The sequence below is a fragment of the Topomyia yanbarensis genome, chromosome 1 (assembly GCF_030247195.1).
Source record: "Topomyia yanbarensis strain Yona2022 chromosome 1, ASM3024719v1, whole genome shotgun sequence".
NCBI classification, from domain to species: domain Eukaryota; kingdom Metazoa; phylum Arthropoda; class Insecta; order Diptera; family Culicidae; genus Topomyia; species Topomyia yanbarensis.
In genome coordinates this window covers 1869270-1896241 of record NC_080670.1, presented here as the reverse complement: position 1 = coordinate 1896241, position 26972 = coordinate 1869270, and the positions used below count along the sequence as shown (strand labels likewise).

The 26972-nt window shown below is 42.1% G+C and overlaps 6 protein-coding genes across 9 annotated transcripts; 3 read left to right on the top strand and 3 right to left on the bottom strand.

Annotated features, from left to right (window-relative positions):
• Nucleotides 1-2824: 2824 nt before the first annotated feature.
• On the top strand, nt 2825-4995 carry LOC131676575 (protein cereblon-like). 2 transcript variants are annotated; one of them, XM_058955707.1, is made up of 4 exons: nt 2825-3369; nt 3434-4123; nt 4189-4407; nt 4467-4995. In XM_058955707.1, the coding sequence occupies exons 1-4, from the start codon at nt 2965-2967 to the stop codon at nt 4842-4844; spliced, it is 1692 nt and encodes a 563-aa protein (XP_058811690.1). In that variant the 5' UTR covers nt 2825-2964; the 3' UTR covers nt 4845-4995. The 2 variants fall into 2 exon arrangements, with proteins under 2 accessions (XP_058811690.1, XP_058811689.1); XM_058955706.1 differs by having other exon boundaries at nt 2832-3369; nt 4180-4407.
• Nucleotides 4996-5216: 221 nt separating this feature from the next.
• LOC131676578 (protein cereblon-like) lies at nt 5217-7474 on the top strand. Its single transcript, XM_058955709.1, has 4 exons — nt 5217-5434; nt 5523-6382; nt 6443-6661; nt 7103-7474. The coding sequence occupies exons 1-4, from the start codon at nt 5380-5382 to the stop codon at nt 7295-7297; spliced, it is 1329 nt and encodes a 442-aa protein (XP_058811692.1). The 5' UTR covers nt 5217-5379; the 3' UTR covers nt 7298-7474.
• LOC131676576 (S-phase kinase-associated protein 2) lies at nt 7371-13141 on the bottom strand. Its single transcript, XM_058955708.1, has 4 exons — nt 12946-13141; nt 8036-9036; nt 7817-7976; nt 7371-7756 (listed from the first exon to the last, which is right to left on the bottom strand). The coding sequence occupies exons 1-4, from the start codon at nt 13029-13031 to the stop codon at nt 7570-7572; spliced, it is 1434 nt and encodes a 477-aa protein (XP_058811691.1). The 5' UTR covers nt 13032-13141; the 3' UTR covers nt 7371-7569.
• Nucleotide 13142: 1 nt separating this feature from the next.
• LOC131693316 (RNA-binding region-containing protein 3) lies at nt 13143-14450 on the bottom strand. Its single transcript, XM_058981041.1, has one exon. The coding sequence runs from the start codon at nt 14448-14450 to the stop codon at nt 13143-13145; it is 1308 nt and encodes a 435-aa protein (XP_058837024.1).
• Nucleotides 14451-14622: 172 nt separating this feature from the next.
• LOC131676579 (evolutionarily conserved signaling intermediate in Toll pathway, mitochondrial) lies at nt 14623-18834 on the top strand. The gene is made up of 2 exons (XM_058955710.1): nt 14623-15542; nt 15598-18834. Exons 1-2 carry the CDS (start codon nt 14666-14668, stop codon nt 15927-15929), a joined length of 1209 nt encoding a protein of 402 aa, XP_058811693.1. The 5' UTR covers nt 14623-14665; the 3' UTR covers nt 15930-18834.
• Nucleotides 18835-19367: 533 nt separating this feature from the next.
• LOC131676574 (GTP-binding protein 2) lies at nt 19368-26497 on the bottom strand. Of its 3 annotated transcripts, none has more exons than XM_058955703.1 (4): nt 26317-26497; nt 20918-21721; nt 20024-20851; nt 19368-19971 (listed from the first exon to the last, which is right to left on the bottom strand). In XM_058955703.1, the coding sequence occupies exons 2-4, from the start codon at nt 21704-21706 to the stop codon at nt 19696-19698; spliced, it is 1893 nt and encodes a 630-aa protein (XP_058811686.1). In that variant the 5' UTR covers nt 21707-21721; nt 26317-26497; the 3' UTR covers nt 19368-19695. The 3 variants fall into 3 exon arrangements, with proteins under 3 accessions (XP_058811686.1, XP_058811688.1, XP_058811687.1); XM_058955705.1 differs by lacking the exon at nt 26317-26497 and adding an exon at nt 25728-26210; XM_058955704.1 differs by lacking the exon at nt 26317-26497 and adding an exon at nt 25217-25671.
• Nucleotides 26498-26972: the final 475 nt, after the last annotated feature.

Here is a 26972-nt window from a genome sequence, read left to right as displayed (position 1 = left end):
AATTCACTTTGACACTTAAATTGACATTAATTAGAGATGTGAGCAGACGCATTTTCGCTTTAACTAGCGAATCAAATTTGTTAGTTGGACAGAGGTTGTGGCACAACCAGCGAATCACGACTGTAGTTGTTTCGAATATGAGCAAAAGAAAAAGTTTTGAGAGAAGAAACGAACTGCTATAAAACAATAAATGCCTTGGTCCATTTTTTGTCCGGCCTTATTTTGACAATTGTGTAGTTTGTCAGATGCACACTAAAATCGATTAACCAAATGCTTGTAGATGATACCGCAAGCCATATTGGTAGTATTATCGTCAGTCAACTTTTAGAAAAAATAATTAAAAAAAACTTTATATACAGTCGTGATTCGCTGATTGGGCCACACCCTCCGTCCAACTAACGAATTTGATTCGCTAGTTGGACCAAAAACCGCATCTGCTCACATCTATAATTAATGTCAGTTCCCAAGCAACCAAGAAGCATTATAACGTAGCCTAATATCTGCTTTAGATCCACATATAAAGCTGTCCTAAAAAACCGTGAAGCCCTAAATACTTATTTAATGCCGATATTATGCCAGAAAAGGCGAAATATAGTGCTATTACTGTGCGGAGATTGACAGCTCGTTTCTGCAGTACTAATGCTATTATATAGCAAAAGCGTACAAATGTCAAATTTGAAAGCCTTATATTGGCACTACTAATGCTATTAAAAAGCTTCAGTTGGTTGTCATTGTCCGGCATGGTTTTAAAACCATTTCTTATGTTTCCTTTCGGTATGATGAGCAAAAAGGAAAAATTTTAAAATAAAATATTCTGTTTAAAACCGTAATTGACTCTGTTCTAATGCATTGTAATGAATATCCTTAATGGGTTTTCGTTCTCACATGATATTAATGTTTACGAAAATTACCTTTAGTAAGTCTCGAACTGAGGTACCTTGCCTCGTCCTTCACGGTAAGTGCGCTGCGTTTGCTTCCTGGACTATATTGCATATGTTCGATTGAAATGAAATATGCCGAATATAATCTTCAAGAAGAGTTGCATAACAAATAAACCCACAGCATTACAATAGCATTATATCAGCTTTTTATATGCTCTATAATGGCATTAAATGCACTTGTAAAGCTTACATGCTTTAAAGATCCTTGAAGCATGTACGCGTTATATCAGCTTTATATACGCATATAGAACAAGTTATAATGCTATATGTCGGCTGTGCAGTTATGCATTATTGATGCTAATAAAGAGCTTTATTGCGTTGTTAATGCTGTAATGGAGTTTCAATGCAACATTAGTGCAAATGTATAGCCAATATAGTGCAATGGCTTAATGCTTATGGTTACTTGGGTTTGATTGTCAAAATGAATTTGACACATGATTGTTATATTCAGATGCTTTTTAGTTGGACAAAGGGCCAACTAGCGGAGGTCCAACTAAAAAGCGATTCAGTTGAAAATGACCAACCTGCGAATCACGACTGTAGTTAAATTATTTACCAAAGTGGTAATTACAGGATTTGGTGTATTTTTATGTTCGGCACTGTACTTCAAGAAGCCGTTAATATTAAAGGCTTATGTCGTTTTTGCTTGAGGCAGAAACTAACTCAGTTTCGGATCTAACTGCTGTCAAACTGTTTGTTTGAAGCCAGTTTCGAACCTAGGTAATGCGCCACTGAACTGAAAATCGAGTTGGGTTCGAACCTGAAATGTATTTCGGGTTCGCTCACACCACCGATGTTTTGCGAGAACCCAACTCAGTTCCATTGAAAACGTTTGTTTGAGGCAACTAACCTGGGTTAGTGTCTACACTCAAAAAAATGTAAACGTTATGCCTATTGATTTTACACATAGATTTTTGCAATTAGCGGAGGTAGATAGATACTATTTGCTGGCACTTAAACCTAATGCGTGCATTTACAAGAGATATAATTCTTGCATTCACATTTCATAACTATAAGGCACATAAAACCTGATTCTATAACAATACGACACATTCTTTCGTGACGTTACAACGATTTGGTGAATCTTCGTACGACAAATATGTTATAACTTTATCAAATGAACGCCTACATCAAAACTAGTTACAGATTCAGAAAGTAGACAAAATTTCACGAAAGATCAAATCAACATTAACTGAATATACTGGAAGAGGCTTGTTTTATGACCGATAATGTAACGTGACGTTACAACGCGTGACGAATTAGAACTTTCAACGTATTTCAATAAAAGAAAAATCATCAAATTCTAGTATTTTTAGTTTATGTTAATTGAATCTTTCGTAGAATTTTGTCTACTTTCCGAATCTGTAATAAGTTTTGATGTAGGCGTTCATTTGTTAAAGTTATAACATATTTATCGAATGAAGATTCGTCAAATCGATGTAAACGTCACGAAAGAATGTGTCATACGCACATATAACTTATGTGTGTGCATACATAGTTTATACAGTTGACACATAGAAGGTATGTGTGCGCGTGATAACATTAGCATTTCATATGGATTTTAAGTGGCTTTAAGCAAATAGAATTAACGTTTGATTTTTTTTCAGTGTAGGTTCTCAATTGAAAACGACATTAATAACAATGGAATGGTTGTCATTCTCAATAAATGCAAATCATTCCCCTTCCCATTTAATAATACACAATAAGCACGCAATGCTGAAAAATGAAGCGGGCAAAATTTTAAAATGTGGAAATAAATTTTATTTCTCGATCTTCTAATTTAAATATTTACTGCGCACTTCTTTGTTCAGTGTAAATTATGTGGCTGACGCAAATATCACTCAAATTTGAGTTTCTGTAACGGAGCGTGCATGTTGACCAAAAAGCAAACCGGAACGGCAACACTGTTCTGTAACGAAAACAAAAAAGTACCACAGTTGATAACGTTGTCAACAAAGCGAGTGAAAAAAGTTATTTGTAGTGAAATTTTACGAAAAAAAAGGTTCCCAACAACATCCACCCGATGGACAACGAGGATGAACCAGTTGAGGATCGGTCGGCTGAAGTTCCGATTCAATCGCCGAGCTCACCACATCCACCAGAGCGGGATGAGGGACACAGTCAGCGATTGAGCCGAATGCGATTCGTGCAAGTTTTAGTAGAAGACGAAGAGGAGGGACAGGACGATGGTCCAATTGTTGAAGAACCTTCGGTGGTGTTCGATCTGGAACCGAACCACCAGGAAGCGATGGATGATGACAACGTAAGTAGCAGTAGCAGCAGTAATGAACGATCCACCAACTCGTCTGAAAACGGACTGGATGATTCGGATGCCGATCGATTGTTTGATGATTACATTTACAACCGAGAGCAGCAGCAGCTTACTGCGGCGGAAATATACAACACCGAACTGCCAACAGAGCATGCCGTGAGTAAATGAATAGCTTTCCCGTTAAAATGGCCGTGCTATACCTATTTTGATGTCTTTTCAGTACCTTGGCAAGCTGGAACGGGTCGAAGGGGTTGATTACTTGGAACCGGGAAAGGTCTATCGTCTGCCGATCTGTAGTCACCACTCAATTGTGTTCCCCGGTGAAATTGTTCCAATGATTCTAAACGTAGCCACCCTGAACTGTGACGATCCGTCTGATGGAGTTAAATTTGGCTTGGTGTTCCGAACCACGTTCCCCGATAATTTCTTCTACGGAGTAACCTGTCAGGTATTCGAGCGAGGTGATCACGATGCAAACGGATCGATTGTAGTCAAAACGATCGCCCTGCAGCGATTTCACACGGTCCGTCATCTGCCCGGGAGAAGGGCTGATGTTCTCATTCTGCCCGAAATTCTACTGCCTGATCCGCTGCTTAGTAGCTGTTCCAATCTGATGAAACGTCACGCGGTTAGCAACAAAAAGGAGTATTCGCATCGATTCAAGTCATTTCTGTCTCATGCAATGGTATGGCCAAAATTCGTCTACGATCAATACGGAACGGAGGAGGTGCTGTCCAAGGTTGATCGGTATCTCGCATTTCTGAAGATTACTAGTGTTCCTAGCGATCCGGTGAAGTTGTCATTTTGGCTGGCAAGAAATGTCCCCATCGATGAGCGAGATCGAAAACTGATCTACCAGGCGGACGCAGTCATCAGTCGCATGCTGGTGATCAACAAGTCGTTAGATCACGTAAGTCAATTAAGATCATAATTTGTGTGTTGGTATATCATTTGGAAATGTTTCAGAGATTCCAGATGTGCTATTTTATATGCAAACGTTGCGAACATGAGATTGCAAGCTATAACGATATCTTTGCTATGAGCAAACAGGGCGTCCAAACGAGCTACTGTAATCCGTCTGGGTACGTGCACGAGACGTTGACGATTTACAAGACAAAGGATAATTCCACATTCACCGTGGACCGCCCGTCGACAGAATTCAGCTGGTTTCCGGGCTACTCGTGGCAGATTACGGTGAGTGGTTTTGGTTAATTGGTGATAGTTTTTTAAAATGTTCTATCAAACTCTCGTAGCTTTGCGCCAACTGCCGACAGCATTTGGGCTGGAAGTTTGTGGCCACGAAAAAAAACTATCTACCGGCAAGTTTCTACGGTTTGTCCGGTAATAGTATAAAGGTGAAGTCGGTCGGGGAAACTGCAGCGGGAGCTGCCTCTGATGGGAACGAAAGCGACGGACAAAGCCAGGGCAGGCCTCGGCGGGTTTCGGGAGAGCACAGCTCCGATTCGGAAAATGGCTTCGGCGTGGTGTATGAAGTGATCGACATGGATGTGGTGGAAGAAGGACGTGAAATTTTGGCCAATGCTGCTGAGCCCCCGATTGAGCTGGGGGAGATGGCAGATGCTGAGGAGGAAGAGGACGATGCGGATCGATTTCAGGATGCGAGAGAATAATTATTTCGGCAGTTTCCTTTTCTACATAAAACAAATAGAGCTTAGTTCTGTTCTTGTTCGAAAGACTGCAGCGGTCTTGTCCTACTCACTACTACGCAATAAACGTGTCGTATCGATTGTGTTTGAATAAATGTCATACTAAATGCATAAACATTGATTTCAACGTTTGTGACATGAACTATTTGTTTGTCTAGACTGGTTCGGTGGCAAATTGCATCTGGCTTGCTTGCTTCCGATGTGGGTTTGACCAGTTTGACATCTTGTACATTATTTGCTCATGCGCGTTAAGTATCAGTCGAGGCGTGTTTTGATAGGGAAGACGCGATTTTATCGCCAGCTACTGAAGAAGTGTTGAGTACGTTTCTACAGTTGCTTAAAATTGAATCGTTTGTGTAGCACCGGTCTTCAGTGTTTGTCTTTGTTTTGCGAATTGGTTTGGTATGCAAGGTTTTGTTCCGCAGCATTTAATTAGTTTAAGAAGAAAAATGAATCCTGAAATTGTGTTGAATTTAAATTAAAAAATTCAGATTGTAGTATGTGTTTCCGGCAGTTTTATTCCAACATAAGGCTGAAATGTTTGCAGCAGCAAGGTAAGCAAACCTTTGAATAGATTTTTTCTTATCACAAGAGCTAAGAAGTAAAACGCAATACGCAAATTTTTTACTTTTGCCTTCTTAGACGATGAGAGTGTAGAGCTGGTAAACCGAGTCTCGCTGAACGATAACCAACATGACCGCAGTCTTCATGCTGGTTCGACAGTAAGTTCTCAGGATGGGTTTCGAAATCGTTTCAAATTGACCTACAACATACAACTTCCTTCGGAGCATACTTACCTGGGAAGATTAGAGCGAGTCGACAGTCTCGAGCTGTTTGAACCCGGTTCGATTCAACACATCCCGGTCACAGGCCATCACTCAATAGTTTATCCGGGGGAAACCATCCCGCTAATATTAACAAACTCGCTACTCGATGTTGATGGTAGACACGAAAGTAGCCGAATAGGACTAGTTTTTTGGGAGTATCCCTACCGACAGAGAATTTTTGGAGTGGTGTGTCAGGTACGCGGGAAGGATGTGCGGGACTCGATAATAGTACTGAAGACCGTAGCTCAGCAACGCTTCGAGCTTGTCCCTCAGCAGGATGGGTCTTTGACCAGATCGGTACGACGCGAAGACCGTGCCCATTACTATGCTCAGGTTAAAATTCTCCCGGAAATACTTTTACCCGATCCTTTGACCAGTTTCTGCGCGAGTAACATGGTCAAAATCAGTCATCTCAACCGGAACCGTTTGCTAGCAGCACAATCAAGCGTTTGGCCAAAGTTTGTCTACGACCAGTACGGATCTAATGACATCCTGTGTAAGGTTGGACGCTTTCTAGCGTTTCTCCAGATAGAATCCGTTCCAACGGCCGATCCGGTAATGCTGTCCTTTTGGCTCGCCAGAAATATTCCGCTAAGCGATTCTGACCGAAAGGAGCTGTTCTTTTCCAACTCGGTTCTTACGAGAATGCTGTTGGTAAATAATATTTTAGATGATGTGAGTATAGCGAATGATATTTTTCTATTGGTGACGAACTAGTTTTTTTTATTCTTTCAGACATGTGCATTTTGCTGCAAAAAGTGCGATTGTCGGATTGCAAACTACACGGACATGTTTGCGATGTCCAAGCAGGGCGTCAGCATTAGCTATTGCAACCCATCGGGTTTTGTGCACGAAACTCTGACCGTCTACAGGACGGTGGAGAAGACGACTCGCACCACGAGTAAACCGTCGACGGATTTCAGTTGGTTTCCGGGTTATTCGTGGCAGATCGCGGTGAGTACGTCGTTACTATAGTGATTATGAAGCTGTTTTCGCGAAAAAAAAATGTTTTTCAACCATGGTCACACGTTCACTTGAAGTTGTCTACTTGTTGATGAAATAAGCCAAAGTTCTTCGATTACACAAGGCAACTACGGGGTTTTACTTTGGATTTGCATTCGATGAAGACATTTTCCTTTTTTCGAGTTTAAAATAATCTTCACACAGCACAAAACACGAGTTTGTTCCACAGCCTACTTAGTTGGTCTTGTTTATTTCAGTATACGAAAAATGCAGTAGTTTGACATGTTTGTTTATTTCCGCTTTATTTACACGTGTGACACCGACCAAAAACTCTGCAACGGTGTATGACCATGTGAAAAAGCTATTATTTTCATGTCCGTGAAATCATTTAGAGAAATATAAGCATTCATAGCGTCCACCTGTAAATTTCAGATCTGCAACAGATGCAACAATCACATCGGATGGAAGTACATCGCCACCAAGCGTAGCAACAAACCGAAAAAGTTCTACGGCCTGTGCGGCAAAAGCATTCGGGTGGCATCAAACCGGAAACTGCCGGACAGCGAACAGAACCCACTCGCTAAAACTGACGGCAGTATAGTCATAACGCAGCCTCCCGTGCAGTAACAAATCCAGAGAGCCAACAGACTGGGCAAGGAATAAACTAAACAAAAAACTAGAATTCACCCACAAAAAAAAATTTAGCAAAAAATAATACATTCTATTATATTCATCATCTTCTGCGCTTAGAAGTGCATTTGTTTTCAAACTTGAATTTAAATAAATCATTAGCGTGAACTGTAATCACTAAGCTACTAGTTCTATTCAATCCGATTAGCTGCTTTCTTGACGTGTAACAAGGGAACGAAAAAAAACCGATAGGTAGTTTATCGATTTCATCAATCCCTCGTTCGCAGCCCCCAAATCGATGTTCTCCGGGTGCCGACGGTTGGTCGCGCTACCGAGCTATGCATAAACTTGTTGATTCCTACGCCGGGAAACGATGTCTGCAGCATTGTGATGGCCTGATCGGACAAGAGTCCGAATACGTCCAGAAACAGGAGTGAGTGAAGTTCGCTAAGTAGTCTGAAACGTTCGAGGTGAAAAATAAATTACGGCAAAATATCCGCATATAGAACAACCTACAGATAGGAAGTGACATTGATGTTGTAACATCGGGACAGTGACAAATATTCCAGTTTTTTCAGCTTACAAACTACGGTTATGGCTTCCGAGGTTAGCTGCGTGCAATCCGATAGGTCCAGTTCCAGTAAATCCGGGCAACGATTTATCAGCTTATCCAGGCCTATAAAATTGAGATATTAGAACATTTTTCAAGACAAGATTAGGCGTAATACGACTTACTAGCATCATTCATCGATTGACGGCAGCCAGCTACATTGAGCCTCAGAAGACTTGGCGTAACGTGGATCACAAGTGCCTCTACCGACGATCGCGTCAGATTTGTCCAAGAGATGTTCAAACTGTGCAGCTTAGTCAGCTTCTGCATAAGCAGGGTCACATTGTAGGCATTCAGACCTTCACACATGGTAAGATTTAGCGCTTCCAAATTCTCGTTGCGCGCAATCTCCTCACAGCAGTTCGTATCCAATGACACGTTTTCGAGGCTTAGCTTGCGCAGCGATTTGCAGTGAGAAAGTAGTTCATGCAAAGTCGCAAGCTCAATCGAGCACATACTCAGGTCTAGAAACTGTAATTTTGTTTGGAACTGAGATTCCTCGCTATTTATCGAATAGACCGGATGGGAGATGCATGCCTGTGCTAACCGCAGGATAACAGTTCCCCGGGAAATTACTCTTCCCAGAGCACCTTCCCGGAGGGATCTACACGAAAGATCTAACCGCGTCCACAATGTCTCATCCTGGGACACTCGATTGAACCGCTTGGAAACCTGACTGCATCGCATCAGTGTCTTTTTCGGCAGCCAACGGAATATCTGTAGCATCATTTCATCGGACAGCTGACTAAAGTGGTCCACTGCGGGCATCTGCTTGCCCGTACGTCTCCGATACAGGAAGAATTTTTCGTCGTTCAAAATGCTGATGTACTTTCTCATATTGGATTCATTGTTGCCGTTCTGTGTGTGACCTGCTACCTGATTGGCAGGTAAATAACAGCTGTTGATTTGTGTCTGATTTGACACATTCGCCAGCGGGCTGCGTCCCTTTGGACAGCTACTGCTACCACTGGACATTATGGCACACGTTTCACCTGAGGTCGCCAAAGAATCCGGCTTTTCCTGCCTGAGTATTCCCAGTCCCAGCTGCGATAGATGGCTCGATCGAAAGCTGTTTCTTAACAGGTGCTCGTACTGATCATCCCGTATATCAATCCGGAAGAATTTGCTGTTGGGAAATGAAGATGATAGAAAAATATTTTATCCTGACACGAAACTTGCGGCGGTCCTCGCGAATTTCAGAATGCGTTCGATGAGGTAAGGATTCGCACGATTAGCGAACTGATGAAAACAAGAATGGCGCCGATTATTTTTGATGTTTATGCAATTCACCACTCAATCTGCGAAAAGTGTATATTCACCACGTAACGCTCATTGCAGCGACAAAGCTGCCAGATGTTTGGAGAAATTCAGTAATAAAGTTTTCACAGCTCACATAACATTAAGCACGTTTTAATAGAATATTACATTTTCTCCTTTTTTCGCGTGAAACTTTTTTAACGATGAATGTATACGCGTGGAAACCAATATTTCAAAGCAACATTTACAGTTTTATAATGAGATTTAATAGCACATAGTTTGAAAGGAAATGCCATGATTATCAAGTTTTATGGTGGGAACGTAATTACCCTAATAAAAAAATTATACACGAACTTTAACCCAACGATTCCCCATATTGTTTGGATGATACCCTGAACAGGTCGTTAGGCTCTTTAATCATACGATGTTTATTAGGGTAGATCTTTCATTTGTGGTACAAATGTATTGTGATACGAAAAAATTTGCGTTGTCTGAACACATACAACAAAACGAATTGGACTGGTCAAAATGAGTCAGACAAAATAATGGGAAGTAAGAGGGCTAAAGGACGAGAATATCGATAGATGGCGACGATATCGAGGTGGTTGATAAGTTCGTACAGTAATGGTCACCAGTAACTGTCAATAATGACACTGATAAAGATAATCAGTGCCGTATTCTGGCAGGTGATCGCATCTATTTTGTGTTCCATCTACAAAACGCTCATCAGACTCCACGGTCAGCAAAACTGGACTCTGGTAAAGAACCAATATACCCTTACTGGTATTGCGTTTGATCTACGACGAAGTTGCAAATGAAAAGTGAGGACAACTAACCACGAATTGCCACAGTTGCTTAGAGAACCAACCGTCGGTTGGACATGCCTACAAAATGATGAACGACAACTCGATGTAGTTCTAGGACATAATCCGACAATAGCAAGGAGGTAAACAAAACATTAAGATGTATCGTCTCTAAGGGCCCAACGAACAACGGAAGCTGAACAAGCTTTTGATCAGATAGAATAAGCTGAACAAGAACTGTTTAAGCCATTATCCAGCTAAGTTGTTTGTTGGGGGGTCTGTTTCGTATTACAATTATACCCCATTTGGATGACTTTCATTTCTATTTTTAAATTAAAAAAAAAGATTGTTAATTGTAAGCTAAAAATAAAAAGAAGCTAGGGGTCTTTACTATATTACTTATAGTTTGTAATTCACAATTCGTGCAGTACATAAAAACCTGAAACGACCCATACTTTCTATGTTTGGGAAAACTTGACAAACAAAAAGGACTTTTATGCCAAATGGCCTATCACCTCCTATTATCACTCCACCCATTGAAAACAGTTGATGACAGAAGAGTTGTTTTGTTTTTTGTACATATATTGATTAAACTCAATTGTTTCCTTTTTAGAAATAAACTTTTTTACATCGGAGCACTGACTCATAGGAGTGACCCAACCGTATAAAAGGAGACAACCAGTGGTATGACTACGTCCGGAAGCCGCCACTCTTATTTCAATTTCTACTACGGCCGTCGACAGCTACAAAACTCACCGCATCCCCTCAAAATTCCGACGAGGTAGATAGGACCAATGTACATGGCGAGGTAGATAGGAGTAATGTACATGGCTTTCAGCACACCGACCCAGATAATCTCCATGAAGATTGCAGAGATACAACCTAATGCCATCGGAGCTGATGGCATCCCAATATCTTTATAGAATTGCTCTGTTCGTTCATTCTGCCGACACTAGTGTACCTGTAGAATGCAATAATCGACACCAATACTTTTTCTGCTATATGGATGAAATTGTCGCTCCCATTCTCAAAAAAAAACGAACCCAACGCAACCAAAAGACCTTAGACCGATCTCTGTACTACCTTTCATCTCAAAAATATTTGGAAGGATACTGCTTACCCACATTAAATACGCAGGAAGAAATCAATCGGATACCTCAATTGACACAGTTACTCAAAACATCTACAACAAGTTCGAGGGAGGCCAATGCACTGTGATGATTCTGGTTGATTTCTCGTTTGCATTCAACTGCGTTAACCATCGTAGACTTCAGGACATACTTCGTGAAGAGTTTCACTTCACATCCCACGTATGTAGCCAGATTAACTCGTTTCTGGCACAACGAACTCAAGTCGGGAAGAGGACCGATGGAATGTCAGATACTTATCCCGTTTCTGATGGTACACCTCAGGAATCATGTATGAGTGCTCTTTCATTCAGCTGGTATGTAAACAACCCGCCACAAGATCTGAAGTGTCAGTATCTAAGTAAGTGACTACCTGCAAATATACATATCAAGACCAAGAAATCCTGTAGATATGCTTATCGCAACAGTGAATTCGGACCTACACATTATCGAGAGCCGGACGAGACAAAATGCTTTGTTCTCAAGCCTACGCCATTATATTTTCCGTTAAAAATGCCAGGTAACTCCGAATACTGAAATAGTATTCTGCGATGAAATCATTCAGATAGCAGAAACTGCAATAAATCTGGATCTGCATGCAGATAACCATCGTTATTGGTCGTTTGTAGTCAACAACGTCACTGTAAACATTTTATTCCAGCCGTTGTAGTTCCTACTGTGGTGTCGTGTACTATCCGGGTCTATCAGAAGCACAAAAAGAACAGCTTAACCGTTGCTTTAAAGCGTCCGTCTGATTCGTTTACAACATGCGTCGAAGATAATCTACTGACACAGTGTGCACTGCCACTAGAAGCATAATTTTCCATGTGCTATGGGAATCCCTATACACATGGGACAGTTATGCTTCTAGCGGCAGTGCAGTTCTACACAGGAACTTGATACAAACTATTAACACCGGATATTTGTGAAATCTACCAGTTTCATCGTTCCACAGCACACCACCTGGAGAAGGAAAGGATTGCCTTTGGCCTTGAAGCTACAACCTACTATTGTTGCGTTCAAAACAGCTCTTAGGAGGCGTCAAAACTAAATTGAACTAATTACTTGTAACTACTAGTTTTCAACATAATATGTACGTATTAATATCGCAATTTCCTTGACTTGAACTATGGTTAAACAACCAAGGTATCGTACATGCTAATAAATTACAATTACAAATATTGCTTAATGTCAGGCCTTTGGTTCTCCAGCCAAAAAACAAGAATTCGATTTCGCTTTCTCACCAGCGAGCCGAGCTTCTCCCTTTGCTTCCAGGGACATCACACTGGACCAGCCAGTTGTTTTATGGCTTAGTATGTGCCGTGTTACTGTTTGATTTTAGTGTCTAACTAGTGCTAATTTGGATACTAGTCTAGACATATCGTCCCCCAAGTTAGTGCTTGTTACTGACGAGATGAATTCGAAACCCAGTAATACAATGCACTAATCGATTTACCAACCTATAGTCATTGCATCGGCACCCTTCCTAATAGGACGAAACATTAATCAACCTATGTAGTCTATTCATGAACATAAACAACTTGCTAGTAAGAAAGAAATTTATTCGAATGTGCTTTAGTCACACAGTAACCTCACTAATTGGCGTCAAGTACATTTCCTGAGTTTCCTGTAGTTCTAGTACCGTTAAAAAGAAAGTTCGAAGCTGACCAAATGATTTGTCAAACAACTTAAATATACAGGATCTCAAGTTTATGCACTGTTTCAAGTTTATTTTCAAAAAATTCCTTATCGCACTTTTTTTGGTACAAAGCTAACCTACTTATTATCAATTGATAATACTTCCTCTTTCAAGGTATCGCACAGAAATAGACGAACACACACACTCACCTTTTATAAGCCGACAGTTCCCCATGGACAACGTCCTTCCGCTCCAATTTCCTTTTGGATTCCATTAACAAAAACAATCCGCACATCCAATTTCTACGCCGTCACCAGCTTCACTCAATTTCGTCATCCTCGTGCTGCTCAACAATCACTGCGCGTCCCTTCCCTCGTTGAGACGCAAATTAACATATATACGCATATTACGCCAGCACTTTCGACTCCCCCTTCCCGCTGCCCGTCTTCCCGTACATCACTACCATCGGTCTGTCCTTCAGTATGAAGCCGTTGGTGAGGCGCAGTGCGCGTTCGATTGGTTTCTCCTTCAGCCGCTCTAGGTCCTCCTCGTAGAGGTAGGAAAAGGTGACGAAGGCCTGTCCCTTCATGCGACCAGTCTGCAGTAGCTTGATGTCGATTTCCCGCTGAGGATCAGTGAGTGAAAAGTGATGGAAAATGCGTCGCAGGTCGTCCTCGTTGACCGTTTTGGCAAGGTTTTTGATGTACAGCTTGTTGGATGGTGTACCGGCGGAATAGTTTTTAAATACCGGTAGTTCGGCCAGTTGGTCCCGTGGGATTCGGTTAGCGAGCAGTTCCTGTTCGGTGATGATTGAGAATTTATTTGGCGAAGCGGACCGTTCGTGAGTTTCTGGTTGGATTTGAGTTTTTGGTTCCACTATTGTTGGACTAGAGAATGTTTGGTCGAGCTTTAGCTCTTCTGGAAGATGCATCTTTATGCTGTGTGTCTTTTTAATTTCAGGTCGTTCAAACATGCTTGCTCTTTCCAATTTATTTTTCGGTACTGGAAAGTTTTGTGGCACAATGTATGGCTTGAAGCGATTTTTTGCAAGTCCCAATTTATGTCTCGGGGGTACCTTCATCGTCGTTTCAACATCCGATTCGAGTTCAGACTCTCCTTCTGCCAACAGGGAATCCATCATACCAGTTAGATCCGTCTGTTGGTAGACATCTTTCTTCTCCACGGGACAGGTTTTTCGGTGCAAGTCACGCTCAGTGAAAGGCGGTGGGAGGTTCATACGGTTCATAAGATGCAGAACTTGGGTGTAAAATTTGGGGACGGACTCCAGTGCAACGCAGATGCTATCGATGATTTCCCGCGTTGGCCGAGGGTATCGGTACTTGAGGTAGGGTGGAGGAGGTTGGCTAAAATCTACCGGATGAACTGCATGAAGCGCCTTCGCAAATTTACTTAATTCCTGAGTTTTCTGTTTGAGAGCAGGTGGTTTTTCTGGGTTCACATCCACAATCTCCACTTCCCGAGGACTGTAGTATTCGATGGTTAAACGCTTGCTGAGGATCTGGAGTTGATGTAGGCGGTTAATAATATTTCTCGCCAGCATCTCATTTTGAACACTTATGACAGTGGTAATCTTGTTCCGACGTTTGAGAAATTTTGCTCCTCCGATGCCAAAGTGGTTCAGGAACTCACTGATATCACTTTCACTGAACGAATCGGGAAAATTGCGGATGCAAAGCTGAACTTTTGATTCCATTTTCGGGCCAAAAAGTACCGGAGAAAAGTAAACAGACGCGCACGGGTCCGATCAGCTGCTTTGTGGTGAAAACTGAACGCTCGGTTAGAAAGGGCGTTACTACTAGCGTTACATGAAGCATGTGTACATCGAGCAGAGCATAATGTCAGTTTTGTTTTGTTTTGAACCCTCTTCCACCTCGCTCGATCAGTACAGTGTTCGTTCGACCATCTGAAATGATACTGATTAGGCAACAAATCGGAACAGTTTACCGATTGTCCCGAGCAACAATCCGTACCTGTACCAGCAGTTCCAAAAACTCTGATAATAAGGACGAAGGTCAGGATGGAAAAGAAAATCGTTCCGAAACGAAACTGATGCTGAGAACGCAATTTTTCGAGCATGTTTCCAAGAGGGACAAACAAACGTACATCGACATGGTTCGGGTGTTTGAGGGACGGAACGTTCACCGGAGAAACCACGTGGAATTCATCTATGCAGCTTTGAAGCATATGGAAGAGTTTGGCGTCAACAAGGACCTCGAAGTGTACAAAGCACTGATCAACGTAATGCCGAAGGGTAAATTTATTCCGACCAACATTTTCCAGGCCGAGTTCATGCATTATCCGCGGCAGCAGCAAGTCATCATTGATCTGCTCGAGCAGATGGAGGACAATGGAGTTATTCCGGACTACGAGATGGAATCGATGCTGCTGAATGTGTTTGGAAAGAAAGGACATCCGGTACGCAAGTACTGGCGTATGATGTACTGGATGCCAAAGTTTAAAAATCTATCGCCATGGCCCTTGCCGAATCCAGTACCCGATGATTCTCTAGAACTGGCCAAGATGGCAGTGGAACGCATGTGTTCGGTAGATTTGCTGTCGCAGATTTCACTGTTCGACTCGAAAGACGTACCCGATGCCCTCGACCACACGTGGATCATAAGTGGTCAAAGCTCGGAACAATCGGAACTGTTAGCTCGTCACAAACAGAAGCCAGTTTTCATCGAAGGTCCATTTCTGATATGGCTTCGAAATCGATCGATAAACTATTTTCTACTGAAAAGCGAATCAAACCCGCCACCGTCGCAGAGCGATGAGGATTTGGATGGTAACTTAGTTGTAATTCAAGCATCTTGTTATAGGTAATGATGTATTTATTCTAGATGTTCGCCGACTGGAGGTTCCGTTCGTGGGTATTGGTATGACCTACTCGGCAGCGTCGCCAAAGAACAAGCTAGCCCATAAACGGTCCGTTCACGAGCAAGATGATGGAACTATTTTTGCCATCTGCTGTACCGGTACATCCACCAAGGACTCGCTGTTGTCCTGGGTACGTTTGCTGGAAAAGAACGGCAACCCTTGTTTGGAACAACTGCCCGTACTATTCAAATTTACCTCGCCTATACCCGATCAGCTAAAAGTAGCCGCCTCTAGCGATGCGAAGGAGGAGCAGGATGGAGTGTTTGCTAAGGAAGAAGTTAACGTGGGATCGTAGTTTAATTATCTTGGTAGAGCAATGTAAATATATAAATGTATGCTGTTGAAAACAGGAGTATGTTGAAGTTGCAAGAATTACGTTTGCATCAAATTAATGCATTGTCAAGCAGAAAAGAACGACCTGCATGCTATTGACCTCTATTTAAATGTATGTATAATAGAATTAGAGGCAATTATGTTTACCTTATCTTGCTACATGACGGAAACTATATCGCATCATCGGGAGCCTTATTCTCACAGCTACGTCGCCCGAGGAAATTTCCGCTAAAAAGCTGTACAAAAACGAAACACTCCGTAAGAAGTGCAAGCGGCATTTTCACAATTCGCACTACAGCCACATTGTTAAAAGACAGACATGGTATACACGTTCCAGGAGTATATCAACCGCATGCAGCTTTACCTTACCAATCAATCTAGTATAGTCTTCAATTACGTGGCTGTTTGTCGCCAGCCTCGCAGAATTCGAAGACTGCTCAGGTCCCCTACAACTTGGGCGATCCACCGTGCTTGCTGTGCACCTCTCCGCCTCCTACCTGGCGGATTAGTTTCCAGAACCATTTTTACCCAAGTGTCAGTCGACGTTTGACAAAAATATCGCTTTTTTTAGCCGTCGTTTTTGGTTTTTGTACCAACAGCCTTGGCTCCGATGGTTCTTAGCATAGATACATTTTAGGGATAGACAACTTATTTTTAATCGTATTTCTAGTCCAGTGAAAGTCAAATCCTGTCGCAACTCCATGCAAAATTGGCTAAATTCCGGTAACAATACTGGGGCGCTCGTAGTTGCTTCCCCTAAAAAGTTTGTCGCAGGAGAGCTTTATTAGGCAGTGCTCGAATGCAGGCTTGAAGATTCAGGCGTTCTAGAATTATAGAGCAATCCACTCAGGCTGACAGCCCGAGACGATTAGGGCTCGAGAGCAGTCTCTTCGGATGTTGAGTGTATTAACTGACAACGGTTTTCGTAGCTCGACAGTCGGGTCGGCTTTGCACAACCTCGATTCTGTCAATCCTTCTCCACCCACGCACTCAGGACCGGGACGGCTACAGAAAGCTGGCGGCAAAGGCTCGATTATGGCGGGGGGTATCCAGGGCTTCCATGGTACCTACTACGTTGCGTCCCAGGCTCAACATCGACACTCCTTCACAATGGCAGTGTAGCTTGATATAGTGGCAGTACTAATCGTTAGTGAGCGTTCGCCAGGATCGTAAATGAACCGGGTTGAATCAGCGGATTGCATACTTCTTCTGAAGATGGAGGTGGGCGGGCACTATATGTTCCTGCTACGATTATCCTCAAATTCCTTGAACAGTATGCTTTGCAGCCATGTATCTGAAATAAGAGCTGTTGTTGGAACTCAAAATACTGACGTCAATTCCCTTTTTCAACAGCGGTAGAACTTTAATATCGTCGTTGTGTTTTACTGTTTCTTTGGTTATTTTTCGACCGTCTCATTGCTAACGCTGGGATGGAAGCTGGAAAATTATATCCGAAGCTTCGGAATTGGAGGTAGAACTGTATAACAATGTTGCTATTAGCCACTTGCTTTCGACCAACAACCAGAGCATAGCTCGGATCTGGGCCATCCCCGCGACGTTTCTTGAGGTGGTCGAGTAGTACCGAGGTTTGGCCAGATTGGAGTCGATACCGAGACCGTTTTATTGCGGCACGATATTTGCTGATTGTTTTTAGATAACTCGGGTTTTAGTTCAGCACAGACGTCATCCGTTTTCTCAGCAAAAGCCGTGGTAGTGTTATCGAAGTGACTGTCGGGAAAACGAGCGAATTTCATTAACTTCACATACTCGTTACACATCTAAAAATAGTTTTCTGAGACAATTCTCAAGAAGAACTTGTTTGGTTGTTTTGCACACTGAATTTGCACCTTATTTTTTTAAATTTTGTGAATCTCCGCTTGTGAGGTCGAGATTCAGACCGGCATTTTGCAGCAAACTGCTGTTGCACATATTTATCCTTGTCGACGGAGTGTGCAGCAGTGTGCGGTAATCAAACGTACCTTTGGTGACGGCCTTTCATGGTGCTTGTGCAAGTTTATGTTGCGCAGGCACGCTCACGTGCGCTACTGGGATTAACCTTGTTCGATTTTCGATCCTTGGCTTATCATAATGTCCTTGATCGGAGTTCTAAAGAAAATCTACGCATAGAATAGAGGCCATTTAACGTAACTGCGCCAAATTCGTGACTGAGCGATAATGATGACCCGCTCCGTCGTCTTGTGCACCCGTCGCGCAGAGTGAATGGTGAATCTATGCAGAAGTGATGTCTGTCAACAGAATTGCCGTATGTGCGTTGGCTGCAGCAGCTCCGAATTATGCATATTTTACCTTGTTCGAGCAATCACACACCGATGGTGGGAAGTCAATCCGACGGTTTCGCTCGTCTGCAACAATGATGGTCCGCTGTTGATTTAAAGCCGAAAATGGATCCGCAGACTAGTTTGTTGGGCCTTCGGTTTTGCTCGAATCACGTGTGGTATGTCTGACAAACTCGATTGCTTTATTCTGCCTTTTCCGAGAATCGTTCTGTCACTGTCGTGATGTCAGTTGCTCGAAATTTATCGAGTGATTTTCAAGATAATTCCTCTGTATCTTTTGATTTTCATGCACCTGTCAACCGAGGGGCTTGCGCGTGGAACTGTGGTAGTTCCCGCACCGCGAAATTTGCTCTCGTTTCTTCGGGTGGCTGCCGATAATGTTGGTGGAGTCGCTAAAGTCCGCTCATTTTTTCAAAACTGACTGAGTTTTTAGATTGCAGAGAGATTTAGAAAGAGTAGACATCCATAGCACAAGCAAGAACGTCCCGAGAAGCGGTTATTATTATTATTAAAAAGGTACATACCAAAAATTCGTGTAGATGAAAAACACTTCTGGTGATCAGGGCTACATTACAGAAAAATTTGTGAATATGGTAATATTCACAAATTTTTCTGTAATGTCACAGATTTTTTTCGTAATTTTTTATCACAGATTCTTTTTCACAGATGACAGATTTTTGGCATTTTAATGAAAATTTTACAGAATTTCACAGATTTTTGGAAATATTGTGATCTTTCACAGATTTTTTGCAAATTGATCACAGATTTCCACAGATTTTTTTTCCCTTTTTAGTCATCACGGATGGTAAAAAAATTCAATGCGGCATCCCTGCTGCTGACGAGCACATAGTACACAAAATATTACGAACGTAAAAAATGACAGTAGTCAAGCGACGCCTACTTTGATCCATTTTGTAAATATTCCTACAGACCGAAAGAAATGCTCCTTCACTGACGTGTTAGAAGATATGTCCAACAATGGACTATAATACCACCAAAATAAGGATTTAGGTCATATTTAAAAATTTACGATAAATTATTTGTTCGTCGTTTCGAAATATGCAGTGATACTATCGATGGATGATACGTGTTGCAGTGTACAGTTGTTATTTATTGACTTTATTAAAATTTCACACACGACTAGAAGTCCATAAATAAGAATAGTCTATTCTTCATTCGATAGCACGAACTCATAGTTTTGAAGTTATGTACAGCCATACTGGCAGACCTTAAAAGAACTACTACCTTCAAGTAATCAAACTATTAAAAAAAATCAATTCATTATTTTTGTTAAAGATTACGAAATCACAGGTTTTATTTTAGTATCTATTTACAGACGGAGTACAAATACAAAGCGATTGTTTAAAAATTCGTCTTTAGTTCTAACATTCCATGCGTTTCCTGCAACGCACGCCGAAACCAAAAGAAAACCTAATTCACCTTTTCATTAAGTGGAAATACCTGCGTCACCTTACCGATACCCTTGCTGGTACCCTCGCGGAACAATATCCGCATGCCCGGTCGAACATACTCGGGATGACGCACAAATCGGAACAGCACCGAGGCGGACTGATTGGTAGAGATTCCGTCCGTCCCGATGCCCATGATGCCCTCGATGATGGCTGTTTGCCGAATGCTTCCGATGTGCACCGTAGTCTGGAAGCCCTTGTAGATACGGGTAGCATGAAACAGCACGGATACGCGGGCCTATAGAGGAATCATTTGTAAGATAGTTAATAAAAAAAACATTTGCCATTACCTGAAAGAAGTACGACCCGAAAACATTCTCAACCTCCTCATAGTCTGGCAGTATCACCATGCCACTGCGTAGCGGTGGCAAATCATCACTTGGATAGAAGGAAAGGGAAGCACTCTGTCCCGCGCGTACCACCCGGCAGGGTGCCTTATTCCGATGGATCGTTTGCACCATCACCGGGTAGAATGTTCCATCCTGCAGGGGTCCGATTCGAGCCTGAACGTTTTCCGTTAGGACCCCCATCGAGAGCAGTCCGCCGACAACCGGTCCAACTTCGGCAACTTTAAATATTTCGTCGATCTGAAATTCGATTGGCTCTTGTTCGAGCCGTTCCTTCTCGGAATTACTTATCCCCGGAGATAACACGTAAAGATACTTGGTCAACAGATCCAGCCCGTTGCCCGTTACATTCGAAATACAGAAAATAGGAACAATCTGTTCCATACTTTGGTGTGCATTCGCGTTCAGCACGTCGTCTTCGTTACTAATCAGATATGGCACTTTTCGATATCCTACGGCAGTTAGTAGAGTTTTCAGCTCGAACAGCACGTCGTCCGGTGGGACCAGATCAAGTTTAGTAACCACTATCGAGAACGGCATATCCAGTGCATGGACGATGGCCAAATGTTCCCGGGTCATATTGCTAATGTTGCTCCCAGCTGCAATCACGATGAGTGCGTGGTGCGGCGAGTACCCGGACAGTGCTTGTACCGTCGTTTTGATGTATCGTCGGTGACCCGCCAGATCCATAAAGGTTACCAACTTTGTCGATCGGTCACTTATCTCCTCAGCCGTCATCATCTCGTTGTACTTGTAGTTTATCACGTTACCCTTCAATTTAAGGATGGATAACCGGAGTTTATTTCATATTCGTAACAAATTTGAAAGGACGCTTACCTGTTGATCAAATCCTAACGTTTCGTGAGAAATGCAGGATGTTCGTCCGGTTTGTATCTCGTGCATGTGGCGGAACATGTTAAGTCGCGCCCGTCCACGCCCGTTGTCATACTCGCCCTGTGTCAATACCCCCAGCAGGGTGGATTTCCCAGCATCGGCTCCTCCAAGAACGGCAACCCGTACCTCGATGTTATGTTGGTCATCGGGAATTTTCCGTACCAGTACCTCGACAACGGATCGACCCACTTTAAGAGACTTCCGCCTTAGAACCGATGTTGATGCATCCAACTTCCGTGCCATCTGGTTGAGTGTATGCAACGAGCAGGTCATATCGGTTTCGCTGAGACCGTGCAACTGGCCAGAATCGGAAACACCGATTTCGTAGATTGCTTCACCGTTACCTTCCCGCAGACGCCACTTCATCTGGGTCACCAAATGTTCGAAGCGCTGCTTGGAGGGATTGATGAGCTTCAGTTTGTACTCGATATTACCGAGCTGCGGTTCCGGAGGCAGAATGTCCAGATCGAAATCAATCAACGGTGACGACGGTGAGTGCTGCTGGACAAACTGCTGGTGGTTCAGCACTCGACTGGGAATTGGCACCGATTGTTTGGATTCGTTTTTCTGCAGAAATTCCTCGTATGATAAGAGCATTTCGTCATCGTCGTCCTCGTCATTGTTGTTGTTGTTGTTGATGATGTTATTGTTTAGACTGCAACTGCCCGCCGAAGAGGAAGATGACGACGTTGAACAGGCGGTCGGGTCGAACAGGTCAAGAAAGGAGCTCATTGGTAGCGGAGTTTTCTGAAACAGTTGGGAAGGAGCACGTTAGTTCAATTTGAAAATTCTAATGATTTCCATTTGATATCAAATGAAAATTTGTTTTAGGTCAATGAAACTTGAACCTCGTGTTTCTTAGCTCGATATGGACGTCGTACAAAAATCCTTTATACGATGTTTGAGTTTTCAATTGAAAGTTCAGGATCTACTAACAAAGTAAACCTTATCATGACACTGAAATGCAACACTATCTATAACGAATGAAGCATATTTGAACGTGCCAGTTTTATCGATAATCCGTTGCCGGTTTAGGGGCAGATAGATAGGGAAAAATACCCTCCGCACTGTGAACTTTTTAGCTACTTAGCTGTCTGCATTATCCCTTTAACGACCGGTGAAAGTAATTCATTTCTTTGACGTGTTTTTTTTTAATTATTTCGTCAATAGTTGTATTTATCTAGTTATAGGGGAACAAGCCTGATCCTCCCGATGCATTTGCCTTCTTTACTACAAAGTCGACCCGAGATTGAGTGAGACTTTTTATTAGTTGTATTGTGGTTCCCGGTCTTTCACAAAAATATTTCACTCCCTTGCCCTGTCTTGATGAGCCAGGATGAATCAGCTCGATGTGGGATCCTTGTCGGCTATTTGATGAGATGCATTTGACGCATACGGAAAATTTGATTGGATCCGATAAATGGAAAAAGATGGCCAATTTTCCTATAATTCTCATTGGACTAAATGCGTTTAATCTCATCTCGGATGGTTCATCACAGTGTAAAAGTTCAATGGAGTGAATGCTTCTTCTGGCAGTTTGTTGTTGAAGCTCAAAGCGTACTTCTCCGCACGGGTGATTGAAACGTCATTAACGTGTTCAATGGCTACGTTCGATAGGATGGTGTCGTTTATCACTCTGGCAACCACCGATCTAAGGTGGGTGCCTCGCCACTGTGACAAGTTCTCGACAGGCTTAAGATAATCTGGTATCAACAAGTTGAAGAATAACTCAGTTCCAACAAGCACGCCCATTTACTCAGGTCTATAGAACACCGGATCAACTGAATAAATTCCTTTGAGGAAGTTCCATTCAGTGACGTCTATCTTGGAAGCTGGAATTATGCTTGTCACTATCCTGGCTGCACATCTCGGCTCGATCATCGTGAGGTATGGCTGCTAAGGATGGAGTATTACCATAATTGTTCTTTTTCAGGTCTATTTATATTACGCTTTTGATGTGTTAGATTGCTTCTCGTTCCAACTTCTCAAATCCTTTATATGCTGTTTCACTCGTACATGAAAGAAAAATGAGACAATATATTGCAGTGAAATATCTAATTAAGTCAAGTTTAATACCATAAATATTTAATAAATAATGTCGTAAACATTCATTCAGCCGTCCGTTTCCGAGGTATCCTTTAGTGCTTAGCTGTTAAAATTTCAGAAACTGGGAGCCCAACTCTACAAACTCCTGGAATGCAGTAGTACTTTGCTGGCTGGTCACTGTTTGACTGAACCGCTTTCGGTTGGGCCTCCGCTAGTTGTCACCTGAATACCAAAATCTCATGTCAAATCCACTTTGACAATCAATCTGACAATGATCCGAATTGTGACCAGATGCATTTAGACTACTAACGTCTTGGAGAGTTTTTGACATCTGTCAGTCGGTCCAGCTAGCGAGTCAAATTCGTTAATTGAACAAACAATGAATCACGACTGTATAAAGATTTTAGTCTGAACCAAATTCCCCGATATTGTCAACACAAATACAGTAAAGACCCGTTTTTATCAGCCCCTTGGTGAATTTTAGTCGGGGACGGAGACATTGATATTTTTCTTTCCGAAGATCTTAAAATATTCTTATTTAGTCCCTAGATATAGCCTCGTAACCTTTCCTGATTATTTAGCTTAAATTTTCCTTAAGGGGGTTTAAAAAAATAAAACTTTTTTTTTGTATTTTTCGGATCTCTACGATAAGAATAATATGCTCAAGAAAGGATTTACTTCAATTCAACTTGGTTCGTCTACTAGAGCTCATCAAACTACTAACTATCAATTCTCATATGAAGCTGATAAAATCGGGTCTTCACTGTATTCCGTAGTCAAATACAATTCCCGCCAGAAATGCTTTCTACACCAACAAACTCAAATAAAAAGTTCGTTGAAATGTGGTATCCATCCGTTTCGGATTGGCGATAAGCTTGGAAGAGAATAAAGCTCGGTCATTTTAAACAAACGGCTTCTAAGCTGGTGCGTGAAGTGTGCGTTTGATACACGTAACTTATCTCTAAAGTTGAGCTGCAAGGGCTGCCGAAAATTCCCTGATGGTTTCAGGTTCCTTTCGAACTTTCGGCTTCCCAGGGCATACAAGGAAGTATACCTACTTTCTGTCTAATATTTTGTTCCGTCAAAACCTTCAGGTTTTAGTGCAATCCAAAAATTTCTCTGTGGAAAAGGCACGCATGTAAGTGGATTAGTCATTCAAAATGTTTATTCTATCTGTTTAGTCTTCGAAAAAAAAACTTCCTAGCAAAGGCAATTTAGTTTTAATAGCAATTTACAATGACTTCTTCGGGAAACTACCAAAGTATAGTTTTATTAAATATAAGAAAAAAACTGTTATTTAAGTTACACCTCAGTTCAGAACATCTACCGGCCAACCCATGCTCTGATTTCGCTATGATCGGCAATCAGAAATTGCAGATTATCGTGCTCGTCCTTGTGAACACAAGTAGTGTTTCGTTTTGTTCGTCTAACCGGTGACCAAACACTGCCAGCTACTGATGAGACGAAATCAAAACGCAAATTCATGACATACTATAATGTTTAGATTAGCCTTGAAAGCACGAGTAACAAACAACCGGTAGATACTATACACGGTTGTGAAAGGGCGGAAAAAAATAACCTTTACAAAGGTGCCAAACTTACAGCTGATCACTGTTTATTCCCCACTCGCTCGTACAAGCTACACTGCGGCAAGAGAAACAAACAACAAGAACAGCAGATCTCGATTGCATCGGTGCCTTTTCCCTGCCGTTTCTGTATTGGTCGGAGCGATCAGAGCTCGCGCCTTTGCTCGGTTATAAATCCTTCTTCGATACTCGTTGTTCTCAGCTGCGATTGTTATTTATTTTAATAGCTAACTAAATTCGTAAATATGCATTACACGGGTTCAATCACTCTTTAGTTCTAACGGCTTGTCTCTAACATTTGATTAGGTGCTTGCGTCAGCAAAAACAACTTTTAAATTGAACGCGTTCTGTTCATTTCACAACAAATTTCGATAAATATTTTGCTAAAGATTATTTTTAGACTCACTTCGCGCGTTTTTTCAAGCAACATTTTTCATCATCGTCAACGATGGCAGGCAAAAAGAGGTGACCATTGAAATGACCTTGCTAAGGTTTCGCCTCACTTTTTCGTTACTTGCTACGCCAAAAAACCAGCTGAGCTTATTAACGTTTGGATGAAATGTTCTTTTGTTAACATTTCGCTTTTTTCAGCTTCAAACCTTTTTCTTACCTTATCGTACCGATTAGGTGAAATGCGTGACCCTGATAAAATGCAGCCACGGAGCCCTACTTTTCAACGTATACAACAGTAAAGTATCACTACTTACTCGCACCACCAATGAATGGATAATGTGTACAACGATGGTGCGACTCGTGCTCCACTAGCCTACCAACCACAGCCAGCCAGCCAGTCAGTCTCTCGACCGAAATGTGCCCCGGGGGCCTGTTGGTAGATATATCGTGCAGCCACTACTCAATAAGCACACGAGTAAGCAAACGCTTGTTCTCTTTTTGTTATTTCTACTTCTGATTGCACTTGATATTAAATATCGAAATTTTCGTACGAAAGCAGGGTAAAACCATAGGATTAACAAGCAAAATATTATTCATTATATCGATAACCTTTGCCAGGTCGGGAAAGTGAGTGTAAACCTGACTGATCCAAGGTCATGTGAACGGAACCAGTTACGCTCGATAATCCTTTTCGATTCGTAACGGATTTTCCTTTGTTAGATACATACTTGTTAATCAAGGATGAGTTGTTGAAGCTCCCAAAGCTTCACTGACACTGATTAAAGTAATGCTGAATAATTCTGATTATTTCTCATTGTAGTTCTTTATTTGTAGACAACACACGGGCAAGGTTTGTTTACAAACTGTAGTTTTCTTTTTGCCACCGATTATTTTCCCCCAACTTGCAAGTATATACAAGCAACCACGAACGGGGATTGAGGGACAGAAGACAGCAAACTAAAAATAAATATAACTTGGTTGTCGTTGATGTATGAGATTGCTTATTGCTGTTCACCCCCTGGGGGAAGGTAAAAAAAAAGAAAGAAAAATCGCCGTTGAATTTTCATTATTTTGCAATTTGTTGATAAACAATCTAGCGGGATGCAACGCTATCGAGCTTTTGAACAGCTAAATACTTTTGAAAAAGTACCTAAAATAACACTTAATAGTTTGAACAATGAAGTGGATCGATAGCCGTTCAACCCACCATCCTGACGTCACTTTTTCCATTCATTTCATCACTTAATGCAGAAAACTGCTGGCCCTTTTCGGAAGCAGTACCAGCGTCCATCGTTTCACCCGTGCGACGAAACTCACCAAATTTCGGCTCTTTTTTCAGGAAATATCTGATGTTCACCCAGAAGCACTGCTTAACTGGCGATATACCACGGTTACAGTTACAGGCGACTCACTTTATCACTCCGAAAATTTCGCTTCTTTGTGTAATCGCGTCATGAAAATGCACTCGAACTGGCAGACGTCTATTTTTGTCTTTTCTGTGTCCTCTACTTCTGCCGCATAGCTTTTTTGACGTTTCGCTTTGCACGGATGCGTTGCAAAATTGATCGGTTTGTATGGCAGTGTTGCCCAATGATTGGGAAAAATTGGATCGATGTAAATACACGTAGAATTTTATTTGGTCATCGGTAGAGATGGTCGGGTTTCATTTTTTTCGAACCCGAACCCGACCCGAACCCGAGAGCTTGAAAATTGAAAAACCCGAACCCGACACGAGCCCGAAATTATAAAATTTGAAAAACCCGCACCCGACCCGAGCCCGAAAATTTTAAAATTATAAAACCCGGACCCGACCCGTACCCGAGAATGAAAATTTTGTAAAACCCGAACCCGACCCGACCCGGGAATTTTAAAATTTGAAAACCCGAACCCGACCCGACCCCGAGAATTTTAAAATTTGAAAACCCGAACCCGACCCGAACCCGAAAATTTTTAATTTGAGAAACCCGATCCGA